Raw genomic sequence first — 17,591 nt, 5'->3', positions numbered from 1 at the left:
TTCTCTCCACTCTCTCGCTCTCCTACTTTCTCTCCATCGCTTTCTCTTTCTCTCCACTCTCTCGCTCTCCTTCTTTCTCTCCATCGATCTTTCTCCCTTTCTCTCCACTCTCTCGCTCTCCTTCTTTCTCTCCATCGCTCTTTCTCTTTGTCTCCACTCTTTCGCTCTCCTTCTTTCTCTTCACCTCTCTTTCTCTCTTTCTCTCCACTCGTTCACTCTCCTTCTTTCTCTCCACTCGTTCACTCTCCTTCTTTCTCTTCACCTCTCTTTCTCTCTTTCTCTCCACTCTTTCACTCTCCTTCTTTCTCTCCATCGCTCTTTCTCTTTCTCTCCACTCTTTCGCTCTCCTTCTTTCTCTTCACCTCTCTTTCTCTCTTTCTCTCCACTCTTTCACTCTCCTTCTTTCTCTCCACTCGTTCACTCTCCTTCTTTCTCTTCACCTCTCTTTCTCTCTTTCTCTCCACTCTTTCACTCTCCTTCTTTCTCTTCACCTCTCTTTCTCTCTTTTTCTCCACTTTCACTCTCCTTTCTCTCCACCTTTTTCTCTCTTTCTCTCCACTCTTTTGCTCTCCTTCTTTCTCTCTACCTCTCTTTCTCTCTTTCTCTTCACTGTTTCGCTCACCTTCTTTCTCTCCACCTCTCTCTTTCTTCCTCTCAACTCTCACTCTCCTTCTTTTTCTCCCCCTCTCTTTCTGTCTTTCTCTCCACTCTTTCACTCTCCTTCTTTCTCTCCACCTTGCTCTTTCTCTCTTTCTCTCCACTCTTTCGCTCTCCTTTCTCTCCACCTCGCTCTTTCTCTCTTTCTCTCCACTCTTTCGCTCTCCTTTCTCTCAGTTTTATGTTTTCTTTTGGTTTCTTTCTCTCTCTGATCAGCTGTCTGACCACCTCTCCTCTTCTCTCTCTCTTTTCTCTTCCATTCTTTACTCTCTCTTTTTATTCCCATATGTCCACTGTGATTTTTGTACCATTCTGAGGTAGAGAGTGTGAGAGTGAGAGAGAGAGAGGGATGAAGCAGAATCAGAGGAAGGAGAAGGAGGTGATTTAGGAGTAGGTGTGTAGGTGGGCGAACAAGAGAGAGAGTGGGAGAGGGAGGGGGGTGTAAAGGATCATGACTGCTGCAGAGAGAGAGGTGTACTGGGGGACTAGAGAGAGAGAGAGATACTGGTGGAGTAAAGAGAGAGGGAGAGAGAGAGAGAGAGGTATTGGGGGACTAGAGAGAGAGAGAGAGAGATACTGGTGGAGTAAAGAGAGAGAGAGAGGTATTGGGGGACTAGAGAGAGAGAGAGAGAGAGATACTGGTGGAGTAAAGAGAGAGGGAAAGAGAGAGAGAGAGGTATTGGGGGACTAGAGAGAGAGAGAGAGATACTGGTGGAGTAAAGAGAGAGAGAGAGGTATTGGGGGACTAGAGAGAGAGAGAGAGAGAGATACTGGTGGAGTAAAGAGAGAGGGAGAGAGAGAGAGAGAGAGGTATTGGGGGACTAGAGAGAGAGAGAGAGATACTGGTGGAGTAAAGAGAGAGAGAGAGAGAGGTATTGGGGGACTAGAGAGAGAGAGAGAGAGAGATACTGGTGGAGTAAAGAGAGAGAGAGAGAGAGAGGTATTGGGGGACTAGAGAGAGAGAGAGAGAGAGATACTGGTGGAGTAAAGAGAGAGAGAGATACTGGTGGAGTAAAGAGAGAGAGAGAGAGAGAGAGAGAGAGAGAGGTATTGGGGGACTTACAGAGAGGGAGAGTTCAGTGTGGAGCGGGCGGTGACTGTGTGTGGATCTGTCAGAGTGGTCAGCGTTTCCATGCCGGGCGTGTGTGAGTGTGAGTGGTCGTAGCGATCAAAGCTGAGAAAGTGTGTTTGTGTACAGTTTGTGTACAGTGTGTGTACAGTGTGTGTGTGTGTGTGTGTGTGTGTGTGTGTGTGTGTGTGTGTGTGTTTGTGTGTGAGTGATGTCGGTGCTAAAGAGGAACAGGAGCCGTAAGCGCTCCTCAGACTCCATCTACAGCATCCTGCACCTGGTGAGGAGCTCACTACTCCACTCTCTCACTACTACTGTCTCTATCTCTCTCTCTGTCTCTCTCTCTCACTACTACTGTCTCTCTCTCTCTCTCTCTCTCACTACTACTGTCTCTCTCTCTCTCTGTCTCTCTCTCTCACTACTACTGTCTCTCTCTCTCTCTCTATCTCTCTATCTCTCTCTCTCACTACTACTGTCACTATCTCTCTCTATCTCTCTATCTCTCTCTCTCACTACTACTGTCACTATCTCTCTCTATCTCTCTATCTCTCTCTCACTACTACTGTCTCTCTCTCTCTGTCCCTCTCTCTGTGTCTCTCTTTGTCTCTCTCTGTCTCTATCTCTCTATCTCTCTCTCTCACTACTACTGTCTCTCTCTCTCTGTCTCTCTCTCTGTCTCTCTCTGTCTCTATTTCTCTCTGTGTGTCTCTCTCTCTCTGTCTCTCTATCTCTCTCTGTCTCTCTGTGTCTCTCTCTGTGTCGCTGTCTCTCTCTCTCTGTGTTTCTCTCTCTGTCTCTCCGTCTCTCTCTCTCTGTCTCTCTATCTCTCTCTGTCTCTCTGTGTCTCTCTCTGTGTCGCTGTCTCTCTCTCTGTGTTTCTCTCTCTGTCTCTCCGTCTCTCTCTCTGTGTCTCTCTCTGTGTCGCCGTCTCTCTCTCTGTGTTTCTATCTCTGTCTCTCTCTGTCTCTCTCCTTCTCTCTCTCTGTGTCTCTCTCTCTATCTCTATTTCTCTGTGTCTCTCTCTATTTCCCTCTCTCTGTGTTTCTCTCTCTGTCTCTCTCTCTGTGTCTCTCTCTCTGTGTCTCTCTCTGTGTCGCTGTCTCTCTCTCTCTCTGTGTTTCTCTCTCTGTCTCTCTCTGTCTCTCTCTCCTTCTCTCTCTGTGTCTCTCTCTCTCTCTCTTGGTCTCTGTGTCTCTCTGTCTCTCTTTCTCCCTCTCTCTCTGTGTGTCTCTCTCTGTCTCTCTGTCTCTCTCTATCTGTGTCTCTCTGTCTCTCTCTCTATGTGTCTCTGCCTCTCTCTCTCTGTGTCTCTCTCTCTGTCTCTCTCTCTGTGTCTCTCTGTCTCTCTCTGTCTCTGCCTCTCTCTCTCTGTGTCTGTCTCTCTTTTACTTTTCTCTTTCTTTCCTTTTCTGTCTTCCTTTACTTCTGTCTCTTTGGTTCTCTCTTCCTTTTTTCTTTTCTTTTTTAATCTGTCTTGCACTCCTTTGCTTTTCACTTGTTCTTTTTATCCTCTTCACACTCTTACTCTATGTTTAATTATCTTTTTCATTCTCTCTCTTTCTCCTCTCCTTTTCTCTTTTTCTGTCTCTCCCTCTCTTTATCTCCCTTTCTGTTTCTGGTCCTTCATCTCCCTCTTCCATTCTTTCTCTTTCTGTCTATCTCACTGTTTTCTCTCAGTCTCTGTGTATAAATACCCATATAATTCTATTGTTTATTGATTTCTTCTGTATTCTCTTTAAAAAAAATGGTTCTGTATCATTCTTTTGTAAAGACAGTGGTTCTGTATAGAACCATGAACACTCAAAGAACCTTTTGCATGCTTAAACAGTTCTCTGCATGGTGAAATGTTCTTCAGTTTGGTGGAGATGTGTTGGACATGGTTCTACATAGAACCTTTTTTGGAAAGGGTTCTGTGTAGCACCAGAAAAGGTTCTGCTATTGTTTACAATGTCCTGCTTTTATGCAATGGAAGAACCCTTTATGGTGTTATGTAGAACCACATAGAAACACATCCATGAATCTAAAGAACCATTACACCATGCCAAGAACCATTTAAGCATGCAAATCGTTCTTTGAATCTTCACAGTTCTCTCTTCTGTACTAAAGAACCCATGAAGAACCATCTTTTTCAAGAGTGTTGTAATGATAGAAGAACCCTTTTAGGTACTTTATCGAAACATATTCTGTATAAATCCATATACAACACGTTCTCCATCAATCTGAAGAACCATTCCACCATACAAAGAAAACTTTATACACGCAAATGGTTTTGGACAGAACTCCTCCTTCCAAATAGAACCATTCCCTTTACCAGACGACCCTTGAAGAACCATCTTTTCTAAGAGTGTTGTATGAGGTGAATCTGGACAAACATTGTTTGTATTGTTGTGAAAATTCCCAGAAGATGGAACCGAACGTTCTGCTGGAACCTGGTTAACTGCATTAAGTATATAACATATGCCTAAGTTCTCAGCCACAATTAAAGCTCTGTGTGAGATTTGGGGATTTGGTGACCTCACTGGTGGAAATGTGTAGGTGCAGTCCTCAATGACTGAGAGTGAATGTAGCTAAATTGGTTAGTATTACCATTACTGAGAGCTGATTGGTTAGCGTTACTGCTACTGAGTGCTGATTAGTTAGCGTTACTGCTACTGAGTGCTGATTGTTTAGCGTTACTGCTACTGACAGCTGATTGGTTAGCGTTACTGCGACTGAGTGCTGAGTGGTTAGCGTTACTGCTACTGTGAGCTGATTGGTTAGAGTTACTGCTACTGAGTGCTGATTGGTTAGCGTTACTGCTACTGAGTGCTGATTGGTTAGAGTTACTGCTACTGAGTGCTGATTGATTAGCGTTACTGTTACTGAGTGCTGATTGGTTTGTATTACTGCTACTGAGTGCTGATTGGTTAGTGTTACTGCTACTGAGTGCTGATTGTTTAGCGTTACTGCTACTGAGAGCTGATTGGTTAGCATTACTGCTACTGAGTGCTGATTGGTTAGCGTTACTGCTACTGAGAGCTGATTGGTTAACGTTACTGCTACTGAGTGCTGATTGGTTAGCGTTACTGCTACTAAGTGCTGATTGGTTAGCGTTATTGCTACTGAGAGCTGATTGGTTAACGTTACTGCTACTGAGTGCTGATTGGTTAGCGTTACTGCTACTGAGTGCTGATTGGTTAGCGTTATTGCTACTGAGAGCTGATTGGTTAGAGTTACTGCTACTGAGTGCTGATTGATTAGCGTTACTGCTACTGAGTGCTGATTGGTTTGTATTACTGCTACTGAGTCCTGATTAGTTAGCGTTACTGCGACTGAGTGCTGAGTGGTTAGCGTTACTGTTACTGAGTGCTGATTGGTTAGCATTACTGCTACTGAGTGCTGATTGGTTAGCGTTACTGCTACTGAGTCCTGATTAGTTAGCGTTACTGCGACTGAGTGCTGAGTGGTTAGCGTTACTGCTACTGAGTGCTGATCGGTTAGCGTTACTGCGACTGAGTGCTGATTGGTTAGCGTTACTGCGACTGAGTGCTGAGTGGTTAGCGTCACTGCGACTGAGTGCTGATTGGTTAGCGTTACTACTACTGAGAGCTGATTGGTTAACGTTACTGCTACTGAGTGCTGAGTGGTTAGCATTACTGCTACTGAGAGCTGATTGGTTAGCGTTACTGCTACTGAGTGCTGATTGGTTAGCGTTATTGCTACTGAGAGCTGATTGGTTAGAGTTACTGCTACTGAGTGCTGATTGGTTAGCATTACTGCTACTGAGTGCTGATTGGTTTGTATTACTGCTACTGAGTGCTGATTGATTAGGATTACTCCTACTGAGAGCTGATTGTTTAGCGTTACTGCTACTGAGAGCTGATTGGTTAGCATTACTGCTACTGAGTGCTGATTGGTTAGCATTACTGCTACTGAGTGCTGATTAGTTAGCGTTACTGCTACTGAGTGCTGATTGGTTAGCGTTACTGCTACTGAGTCCTGATTAGTTAGCGTTACTGCGACTGAGTGCTGAGTGGTTAGCGTTACTGCTACTGAGTGCTGATTGGTTAGCATTACTGCTACTGAGTGCTGATTGGTTAGCATTACTGCTACTGAGTCCTGATTAGTTAGCGTTACTGTGACTGAGTGCTGAGTGGTTAGCGTTACTGCTACTGAGTGCTGATTGGTTAGCGTTACTGCTACTGAGTGCTGATTGGTCAGCGTTACTGCTACTGAGAGCTGATTGGTTAACGTTACTGCTACTGAGTGCTGATTGGTTAGCGTTACTGCTACTGAGTGCTGATTGGTTAGCATTATTGCTACTGAGAGCTGATTGGTTAGAGTTACTGCTACTGAGTGCTGATTGGTTAGCATTACTGCTACTGAGTGCTGATTGGTTTGTATTACTGCTACTGAGTGCTGATTGATTAGCATTACTCCTACTGAGAGCTGATTGATTAGCATTACTGCTACTGAGAGCTGATTGGTTAGAGTTACTGCTACTGAGTGCTGATTGATTAGCGTTACTGCTACTGAGTGCTGATTGGTTAGAGTTACTGCTACTGAGTGCTGATTGATTAGCGTTACTGCTACTGAGTGCTGATTGGTTTGTATTACTGCTACTGAGTGCTGATTGTTTAGCGTTACTGCTACTGAGTGCTGATTGTTTAGCGTTACTGCTACTGAGTGCTGATTGGTTAGCATTACTGCTACTGAGTGCTGATTGGTTAGCATTACTGCTACTGAGTGCCGATTGGTTAGCATTACTGCTACTGAGTGCTGATTGATTAGCATTACTGTTACTGAGTGCTGATTGGTTTGTATTACTGCTACTGAGTGCTGATTGATTAGTGTTACTGCTACTGAGAGCTGATTGGTTAGCATTACTGCTACTGAGAGCTGATTGATTAGCATTACTGCTAGCATTACTGATTGATTAGCGTTACTGCTACTGAGTTCTGAATGATTAGCATTATTGATACTGAGTGCTGATTGATTAGCATTACTGCTACTGAGAGCTGATTGATTAGCATTACTGCTACTGAGAGCTGATTGATTAGCATTACTGCTAGCATTACTGATTGATTAGCGTTACTGCTACTGAGTTCTGAATGATTAGCATTATTGATACTGAGTGCTGATTGATTAGTGTTACTGCTACTGAGAGTTGATTGGTTGGCATTACTGCTGCTGAGCACTGATTGGTTAGCGTTACTGCAGCTGAGTGCTGATTGGTGGTTGTTGATTGGCTGTTGAGGTTTCTGTGTGATTTTCTGTTGAACGTGTGATTTTTTTTCGCGTTTATTTCCGGAAGCTGGAAAATGAATCACTTCTTCTTAATGAGTGTTGTGAGTGTTTTCATGTTGCTCAGACTTTGACAGGATTTGTGTGGTTTCGGAACAGAGGCGAGAGTTAGAGAGTGAAAATAAAGTGCTAATGAGAGAGAGAGAGAGAGGGGGGGGGGCGGAGAGGGAGAGATGGAGAGGGAGAGAGAGAGAGACAGAGAGAGAGAGAGAGAGAGAGAGAGAGAGAGAGAGAGAGAGAGGGAAAGTTCAGTGTGAATGACATTTGCTGGCACATCTAGTCAGAACACTGAGTGCCTGCTATGTGAGAGAGAGAGGGAAGGGGTAGATGGAGAGGAAAGAGAAAGAGAAAAGGAGGAGGAGAGGAAAGAGGGAGAGAAAGAAAAAAGAGTTAGTGTGGAAGAGAGCGGAAAGAGAAAGATGAAAGGAGAGAGAATGAGAGAGAGAAAGAGAGAGAGAGAGATAGAGTGTGATGGACTCTGCTCCTCATCAGTGTCAGTGTAAAAACAGAGCCGACACTTTCCCATGCGCCGTGACGACTATCACCATGACAACCGGCCGGAAGGACAGGTGCTCGTATTTTGGTTTGGAGGAAAAGAAGCTCAAACAGCCAGCTGTCAGAGAGAGAGAGAGAGAGAGAGAGAGAGAGAGAGAGAGAGAGAGAGAGAGAGAGAGAGATGCGTGTGTGTGTGTGTGTATAGTATTATTCCAGTGTCCACTCTTCTCAGGAGCCTCACTTTCAGCTCCAAAGCTCAGTCTTAGAAGCTGGTTGATGATTTTCTGAAGTAATCAAACCCATTCAGTGGTGTTGAGGTCTGGACTCTGGGGTGGTCAGTCCATTGTTCAGCTTCTTGGTTTGATGTGTCCGTCTCCTTTTCTCAGTGGGGTTCTTCTTGATCAGCTACACATCCTTTCAGACCCACAGCGCTGAGTGGTCTTCTCACAGTGGAAGGATGGACAGAAACACCTGTGGATGTTTTCAGATCTGAAGCAGCTTGATTTTCTCCTCTCTCTCAACGATGAAGGCTTTAAGTGCCATTTATCTGATTTGGGGTCTACCAGGGTCTTCCAGGTGGTTGTTAGGAGCCACGTTTTCTCTGGAGCTTTTAATCAGTTTTTGAACTTCAATTAAATGAATGAAGTGGGTCCTTGGAGTTTTGCACAGTGATGTGTGTGTGCAGTGAGTGAGAGAGTGAGGATGGTGGGATAGAGAGGAGGAGAGAAGTGCTTTGACTCAAAATAGATCAAATGAGTTCAAGTTCAAATGATGTTTTTATAGCTCTCACCCTCCCTCTCTCTCTCTCTCTCTATCTCTCTCTCTGTCTCTCTCTATAGAGTACTGAGCAGGTAGCTGCGTTCTGTAGGAGTCTCCATGAGATGAATCCTTCCTCAGAGGTCGTTTCTCCTTCTTCTGGACCAGAGTCTTCCACAGGATGTGTTAATGTTCCTCGGCAGCTCAGCCACGCTGACAAACTGCGCAAAGTGATCTGGGAGCTGGTGGAGACGGAGCGCACCTACGTTAAAGTCAGTACACATGCTTATTTATATAAATATTTATATATGTGTGTGTGTGTGTGTGTGTGTGTGTGTGTGTGTGTGTGTGTGTGTGTGTGTGTGTGTGTGTGCGTGTGTGTGCGTTTCTGCACTCACTGTCCATTTTATCAGCTCCACTGACCGTACAGTTTCACTGTCTAGTTCTACAGTTACAGACTGTAGTCCATCTGTTTCTCTGCACCCTGTTCTTCAGTGATCAGGACCCTCGTGGACCCCCACAGAGCAGGTCAGATGTGGTGGTGGTGTGTTAGTGTGTGTTGTGCTGGTACGAGTGGATCACACATGGCAGTGTTGCTGGAGTTTTTAAACACCTCAGTGTCGCTGCTGGACTGAGAACAGTCCACCAACCAAACATATCCAGCCAACAGCGTCCTGTGGGCAGCGTCCTGTGACCACGCACTAACACACCACCACTGCGTCAGTGTCACAGCTGGGACCCACCACCCAAATAGTACGTGCTCTGCGAGGGTCCTGTGGGGGTCCTGTTGGAGTAAATTCTGTTGTTACAGTAAATATCTGAAGATGAGTTTCACAGTGAAGTGATGAATGCAGTGTTTCACTGTGCTGTGTGAAAAAGAGCAGAGCTGTGTTAGAGTGAAGACCAGCTACAGTATAGTTACTGTTACTGTCTCTGCAGGAAGTGTTCACCTGAAATGGGGCGGGGGTGTGTGGGGGGGGGGGGGTTGAGGCAGTAGAGGGAGAAAAAGAGAGAGAGAGAGAGATACCAAGAAGAGAAAGTGAGAGGGAGGGGAAAAGAGGGAAATAAAAAAGAGAATATATAGAGGGGGGGATAAAAAAGCGAGAGAGAGAGAGAAAGAGAGACAGAGAAAAGAAAGGTGGTGAAAGAGAGACTGAGAAAAGAAAGGGGGAGAATGATAGACAGATGATAAAAAGAAATGGAAAAGGGTGGGGGGCAGTGTATTAAACTTACAGTATTAAATTTACAGTAATATAGTTACAGTATTACAGTAACAGTATCACAATTACACTAATACTGTTGCAGTGTTTGTTACAGTATCACAGTTAGACTAATACTGTTACAGTATTACAGTTACAGTATCACAGTTAGACTAATACAGTTACACTATTACAGTTACAGTATCACAATTACACTGATACAGTTAGTATTACAGTTACAATATCACAATTACACTAATACAGTTACTGTGTTACAGTTACAGTATCACAGTTACACTAATAGTTACAGTATTATAGTTAGAGTATCACGATTACACTAATACAGTTATAGTGTTACAGTTACAGTATCACAATTGCACTAATACTGTTACAGTATTACACTTACAGTATCACAGTTAGACTAATACAGTTACACTATTACAGTTACAGTATCACAATTACAATGATACAGTTAGTGATACAGTATCACAATTACACTAATACAGTTATATTGTTAGTTACAGTATCACAATTACACTAATGCAGTTATAGTGTTACAGTTACAGTATCACAATTGCCTTAATACTGTTACAATATTACAGTTAAATTATCACAATTACACTAATACAGTTATAGTGTTAGTTACCGTATCACAATTACACTAATACAGTTACAGTGTTCGTTACAGTATCACGATTACACTAATACAGTACAGTATTACAGTTACTTTATCACAATTCATCTAATACTGTTGCAGTATTACAGTTACAGTATCACAGTTACACTGAGAGTTACACTATTACAGTTACAGTATCACAATTACACTAATAGTTATTGTTACAGTTATAGTATCAGTTACATTAATACAGTTACAGTGTTACAATTACAGTATCACAATTACAGTAATGCAGCTAGTGTTACAGTTACAGTATTACAATTACAGTAATACAGTTACAGTGTTATAGTTACACTATCACAATTACACTAATACAGTTCCAGTGTTACAGTTCCAGTATCACAGTTACACTAATACTGATACAGTATTAGTTACAGTATTGCAGTTACACTTATACAGTTACAATATTACAGTTACAATATCACAGTTACACTCATATTGCTACACTACTACAGTATAGTATTACAGTTGCAGTATTATGGCTACACTAATACAGTTACAGTGTTACAGGCACAGTGATATAGTAATATAGATACAGTATCACACATTTTCTAAGCCACTTATCTACTTATCTTATTATAGTTACACTAATACAGTTACAGTATTACAGTTACCATGATATAACTGCAGTATTACAGTTACAGCATTAGTTACAATATCACACTTACAGTGATACAGTTACAGTATCACAATTGCACTAATACAATTAGTGTTACAGGTACAGTAATGTAGATACAGTATCACACACATTTTCTAAGCCACTTATCACAGTATTATAATTACACTAATACTGTTACAGTATTACAATTACCATAATATAACTACAGTCTTACAGTTAAAATATTACAGTTATAGTATCACAATTACAGTGATACAGTTACACTATCACAATTGCACTAATACAGTTGCAGTGTTACAGGTACAGTAGTAGTTACAATATTACAGCTACATTATCACAGTGTACTTCACATTAGTTAAATAACATTATTATAATAGAATGTGACTGACTGTACAGACTCACCATCACTAGGGAGAAACATGGGGTAAAAGTCACTCTACACAATAGTTGTCAAGCTGTTTTGCTGGCTTGTGTTGTCTGTTCTAACCTGTTCACAACCTACAGACTAAATACACTCTTACTGTGTAAAATGGGAATGTTTATATTGTGTATTATATGAAATCTTCTCTGTTTTCAGGATTTGAACTGTCTGATTGGGAGGTATTTGACTCCTCTACAGAAGGAAAGCTTCCTCACTCAGGATGAGGTAAACCACACTCAGATACTTACACATATATAATACATACAGGACATATACTAAACATGCCATTCGTCTTTTTATTTAGTAGAAATATTATGATGAGTGGACCAATAAAAATGTTCCAAACTCATTTGGAATAAAACCCTTTTTACATTAACTTACTTTAGAAGTTTTTTCCTTCTCCTGTAAAACTATGTTGGTATTTTCCTTTGAGCTACACTATATGGCCAAAAGTGTGTGAACACCTGACTATCACACCTATATGAGCTTGCTGGGCATCCCATTCCAAAATCATGGGCATTAATATGGAGTTGCCCCCGTTTGCAGCTTTAACAGCCTCCACTTTTCTGGGAAGCTTTCCAAGATTTTTGAGTCTGTGGGAATTTGTGTCCATTCAGTCTAAAAAGCATTTGTGAGCGATCTCCTTTCTAGTTCATCCCAAAGGTGTTCAGTGGGGTTGAGGTCAGGGCTCTGTGCAGGACACTGGAGTTCCTCCACACCAAACTGTTCTCTCCATGTCTTTATGGAGCTGCTTTGTGCTCAGGGACTCAATCAGGCTGGAACAGGAAAGGGTCTTCACCAAACTGCTGACACACAGCTGGAAGCTAATAATTGTGTAAAAGGTCTTGCTGTTGCACCAACACCACCCTTCACTGGAACTAAGGTGCCTGAAAAACAGCCCCAGCTCATTATTCTTCCTCCACCAAACTATACCCTAGACACTGTGCATTCTGCTAGGTAATGCTCTTCATCCACCAAACCCAGATTCATCCATCAGAGTGACAGACAAGGAAGCTAGCCTCATCATTCCAGAGAACACATTTCCACCGTTCCAGAGTCCAGCTTGCTTTACACCCCTCCAGCTGAAACTTGGCATTGCGTATAGTGATCATAGGCTTGTGTGTAGCTGCTCAGCCATAGAAACCCATTTCATGAAGCTCCCAACACAGCATTCTTGTGTGGATGTTGTTTCCAGAGGCAGTTTGGAGCTCTGTAGTGTGTATATAGGTGTTTTATGCTACATGCTTCAGCTCTTGGTGGCCTCTCTCAAGTCTACCTCTTCATGGCTGAGCTGTTGTCGCTCCTGGATGCTTCCACTTCATGATAATAGCACTTACAGTTGCCTAGGGTAGATCTAGCAGGACAAAGCTTTCACAAACTGACTTGTGGCAGGTGTACAAAAGTAAAAACCCTTTGTTCCAACTACTTGACTTCTGTAATTTGCTCAGCAAACCAGCAGCAAAGGTGTTCAGGCAGTTGGAACAAAATCCAGGAGTTGATTATTGAGAGTGGATTAAATACCTGAATTCCATAATTAAGAGTAGTGTCCACATACTTTTGGCCATATATAGTGTATGCATAATACTTATGGAACATATTGTTAGTACATATGGACACTTATATGTATTATATATGGATAGTAGAGTGAGAGGACAGTGTCTGGGTGGGGGGGTGTATTTGTGTGGGTTGGTGGGATGAGGTTGGGGGAGGTTGCTGTGCTATATTGAGCATTGTGTGGGATCACACTGACAGTAAAATACAGATGTGTTCGTTACTGTAACACACACGCACCAGCCCTCGCTGTAAATCAGAGCTAATGATACACACACACACACCTACACACCTGTCCAGGACACTGTGTTTACAGTCTGTAAATCACCTTGTCAGTTTAATCACGGTGAGTGTGTAGGTGTTAAGAGTTATAGCCTGAGATGCGACTGCCTGAAGAAACAGCTCCTCACAAACAATTCCTTTATTACATTAGTGTTCAGTTTGTACAGCACAGCACAAAAGCCAGACCTCCTTCACTTATTTAATTACATTAAAAACAGCCATTAAGGTCTTAATTTTCAGAGGACATTTATAAGCAGAGTAGATATAAGATAATGCACTTGCCTGAAAGCAAGTCAAAGAAAAATATGTAAAAGTCAAAAGCTGAAAAGCTCCAGAGAAAATGGGGCCCCTAACAACCACCTGGAAGACCTGGTAGACACACAAACTGTCCCCCTCAGATAAACAGCACTTAAACCTTTCATCTTGTGTGTATTTGTGTGCATTAGTTGGACGTACTGTTCGGGAATCTTCCGGAGATGGTGGAGTTTCAGGTGGAGTTTTTGCGGACGCTGGAGGACGGCACTCGCTTGGTTCCTGACCTGGAGAAACTGGAGAGGGTCGAGCAGTTCAAGGTGAAAAACTTCAGCTTCAAAATCATTGCAATTTCCACATCTAATTGCAAATATATTGGTGCTAAGAGGCTAACACATAATGCTAGAAGGTTGGGGGGAATTATACACCACCACTTAAACTGGATAACCACACTCACCTCAGACCATGTGGAGGTGTTCAGAACTTCTAATAGGCTTGATTATGTGGTTTCTGACACTGTATGACTCAATGAGTGTGTTTACATGTACTTAATAATCCGATAACTGCAGAAAATCAGATTTTGTCGGTAATCTGATCAGCGCATTTACATGCACTTGAATAATCGGATAATGAAGAAACTCCAGGCCTACATGAGTCAGACAGTAATCAGATTTCTGCTTTACAACCAGCCAATAAATTCACAGAAGACGACATCCCGTAAAACTGAAACATCATGAGCAGGTTTTTTAATAAAACGTTGCACCTTTTTACCTGAAAATATGAACGAACATTATCTAGAAGATGAAGACTATTTCAATCCTTCATTGGTCAAGCATATGTTTGGTTTCAGTGTCACTTCAAAAGGGTTTTGCTGCGTCTCATGGCGACCGCTGTTTATTTCCGGTACCGCTGTCTGTTTTCACACATGCTCAGGCTGTGAGAGAAAGGAAAGAAATCAGAGTAAGAGCTCACATGCACTGAGAAATCTGATTAGTGAGCTAAAATCCAGCCTCTTTATCAGAATTCTTAATCGGATGTAGAGACCTTACTCTGATCTAAGGAATCAGTGTGCTGTTTACATGACCATTTGAAAAATCAGATAACTGCAGAAATCTGATTATGTAATAAGAGGTCCATATAAACGAAGTCAGTGTTTTCTATAAACATGGTAGAAGTATGTTAGCATAAAGCTAAAAACCGTGTTAGCATTGTGAAGCCTGAGTATTTCAGTCTGTGTTAGATTGTGATTAAATTAATAAATAGCGTTATTGTTATTGAGGTTCTTTGCTAAAATATTATCACTTTTTTTTCTTCATATCACCACACTGTACACCTGATTTCTCTCTCTCTCTCTCTCTTTGTAACTCCATCTCATTTCTCTTTCTTCCGTCTTGTTTTGTAGAAAATCCTCTTCTCTCTGGGTGGATCATTTCTCTACTATGCTGACCGCTTCAAGATCTACAGCGCCTTCTGTGCCAGCCACACTAAAGTACCCAAAGTGCTGGTGAAAGGTAACCTCTCTCTCTCTCTCTCTCTCTCTCCCTCACATCAGTTCAATATAGCTTTAGTTGTATGATTGCAAGTACAATATTTTTGAATATTGTAAAATAAATATTTACCTAGTCATTGTAATTGTATGAAGAAGTGTAATCTTTTCGTCCGTTTATGAAATTGATCATTTCCATTTAAAAAGTCATTTTAAATACATTCTCGCATTCTGTTCATGTGTCTGCATGTATTATTCCTACAGCAAAGACAGACCCTGCGTTTAAGGCGTTCCTGGACGAGAGGAACCCGAAGCAGCAGCACTCGTCCACCCTGGAGTCGTATCTGATCAAACCCATTCAGAGAGTTCTGAAGTACCCACTGCTGCTGAGAGAGCTCTACACGCTCACCGACCCGGACAGCGAAGAACACTACCACCTTGACGGTGAGACAGACAGTGTTTGTGTTCATTTTCAAGACATAATAACATGTTATTACACACTATTGTACCTTATTACACCATATTATACCCTATTACAAACTACTGCATGCTGTTACACCCTCTAACAACTTATCGCATAGTTCTACCCTATTATACCATGTTATATACCTAATTACACCCAATTATGACCTACTACACCCAATTGTATGCTAGTATACCAAATTATATACCCTGTTACACCATGATATGCCATTATACTTTACTACACCCTATTATGCTCTATTACACCCTGTTACACCCCATGATAGCCAAGCACATCCAGTTATACCCCATTGTACCCTGTTTTGCCCTATTATACTCTTTTAGAGGCTATTACACGATACCGTAGCCTATTACACCCTATTATAACCTTTTACACCCTATTATACCCTATTACATCCTATTACATCTCATCAAACTGTCTTCTCTTCTGTGTGTAGTTGCAATGAAGGCCATGAATAAAGTGGCGAGTCACATTAACGAGATGCAGAAGCTGCATGAAGAGTTTGGTGCTGTTTTTGATCAGTTGATCTCAGAACAGACCGGCGAAAAGAAAGAGGTGTGTGACACCCTGTTACACTCTATTACACCCTGTTACACTCTATTACACCCTGTTACACTCTGTTACATCCAGTTACACCCTAATACGGCCTGTTATAGCTTATAACATCCTGTTACACACTATAACACTCTTATTACATTGTTACAATCTATTATACACTGTTATAGTCTGTTGACCTGTATTGTACCCTATCACATTCTCTTACATTCTATTACACACTATTACGTTCTGTTACACTCTCCTATACATTGTTATATCCTGTTACTCTCTATTATATCCTGTTATACTCTGTTACACCCTATTACACCCTATTTCACCCTATTACATCCTGTGACACTCTATTACACTCTAGTGTATCCTTCTGCCCCCTTTTGCTATGTGCTCTGTTATGCTCTGTTATGTAATCATGCTGCTGTTGTCGTGGTTACAGGTGGCTGACCTGTCTATGGGTGACCTGCTGCTGCACACCATGGTGACCTGGCTGAACCCACCCTCATCTCTGGGCAAGTGGAAAAAGGAACCCCAACTTGCCACATTTGGTACAACACCCACCGTACACCAAGTCCTCTACTCATATCACACTCTTCTGCACTAAACCACACCCTCAAAGCCCCAACCACACCTTCACACACCCAACTGCACCTTCACATCCCCCACCACACCTTATCCCCACAACCATACCTTAAAACCCCCAACCACACTCTCACACACCCAACCATACCTTCGCACCCCCAATCGCATCTTCACACAACCACACCCTCACACCCACAACCTAACCACACCTTCACCCCGCAACCACACCTTCACCCCTCCAACTACATCTTCACACCCCCAATTAGACCTTCTCCCCACAACCATGCCTTCACACACCCAGCCACACCCTCACACCCACAACCACACCCTCACACACCCAACCACATCTTCACACACCCGGCCACATCCTCACTCTCCAACCACACCTTCACCCCACAACCACACCTTCACACCCCCAACTAGACCTTCTCCCCACAACCATACCTTCACACACCCAGCCACACCCTCACACCCACAACCACACCCTCACACACCCAACCACACCTTCACACCCCCAACCACACCCAACCACACCTTCACACCACCAACCACACCTTTTATACCTATTATGACTCCTTATAACCTTGTATGCTCCGCCACACTGTCCGCTATCTTCACACTCTCTGCTGTTATTTGCTCCATTGTGCTCTGTTACACAGTAGCACACCCTGTTACACCCGGATGCACTCAGAGCTATCAGTAGAGTTTAACTATTACTGTCTGCTCTGTTCTCTCTCTCCAGTCTTTAAAACTGCTGTGGTGTTCGTGTGCAAAGACTGTTCCAAACAGAAGAAGAAGATGGTGAGAGTCTCAGTGTTCATCTCTTCTTGACAGACAATATAGTATAAATTCCAAGGAATTTCAGAGCATAGAGACACACTTGTGTCACACAAGTGTAAACACACTTTCTCTCTCTCTCTCTCTCTCTCTCTCTCTCTCAGGGTGGGTCTCATCGCGCGTCTGTCTCTGGAGAAGAGAAGGATCCGTTCCGTTTTCGTCACATGATCTCCACCAGCACTCTGCAAGTCAGAGCCCTGACCAGCGCAGGTAAACCATGGCTTTATGTTGCTCAGTCTTGATGGTAAATATTTAGCTGTAAATGTCGCCCCCGAGTGGAGTAACAGGAGAGCACGGTGTAAATCGGGGTGTCCACTCTTTTTCACAAAGGGCTGCAGGGCAATCAGGGGCTCAGGTGGTCAGCTGTCTGACAACTGAAATGTGTTGACTAAA

The 17,591-nt window shown here is 42.7% G+C and overlaps 1 protein-coding gene across 6 annotated transcripts in view; it reads left to right on the top strand.

Annotated features, from left to right (window-relative positions):
* The window catches only part of tiam1b (TIAM Rac1 associated GEF 1b), a 109,955-nt gene that overhangs the window by 84,488 nt on the left and 7,876 nt on the right, over window positions 1–17,591 (top strand). For 5 of the 6 annotated variants that reach the window (XM_017682538.2, XM_017682542.2, XM_037546849.1 and 2 more), the window contains exons 18-26: window positions 8,344–8,532; window positions 11,332–11,400; window positions 13,455–13,580; window positions 14,663–14,771; window positions 15,011–15,190; window positions 15,667–15,785; window positions 16,219–16,327; window positions 17,104–17,162; window positions 17,303–17,408. In XM_017682538.2, coding sequence (XP_017538027.1) covers window positions 8,344–8,532; window positions 11,332–11,400; window positions 13,455–13,580; window positions 14,663–14,771; window positions 15,011–15,190; window positions 15,667–15,785; window positions 16,219–16,327; window positions 17,104–17,162; window positions 17,303–17,408 — 1,066 coding nt within the window. Of the gene's footprint in view, window positions 1–1,952; window positions 2,007–8,343; window positions 8,533–11,331; window positions 11,401–13,454; window positions 13,581–14,662; window positions 14,772–15,010; window positions 15,191–15,666; window positions 15,786–16,218; window positions 16,328–17,103; window positions 17,163–17,302; window positions 17,409–17,591 lie in introns of all 6 variants that reach the window. The other variant, XM_037546850.1, reaches the window with a different exon arrangement.

The sequence above is a fragment of the Pygocentrus nattereri genome, chromosome 17, assembly GCF_015220715.1.
Source record: "Pygocentrus nattereri isolate fPygNat1 chromosome 17, fPygNat1.pri, whole genome shotgun sequence".
Classification (NCBI taxonomy): Eukaryota; Metazoa; Chordata; class Actinopteri; order Characiformes; family Serrasalmidae; genus Pygocentrus; species Pygocentrus nattereri.
Note: the sequence above shows the minus strand (reverse complement) of the source record. Positions and strands in the feature narration are given on the sequence as shown.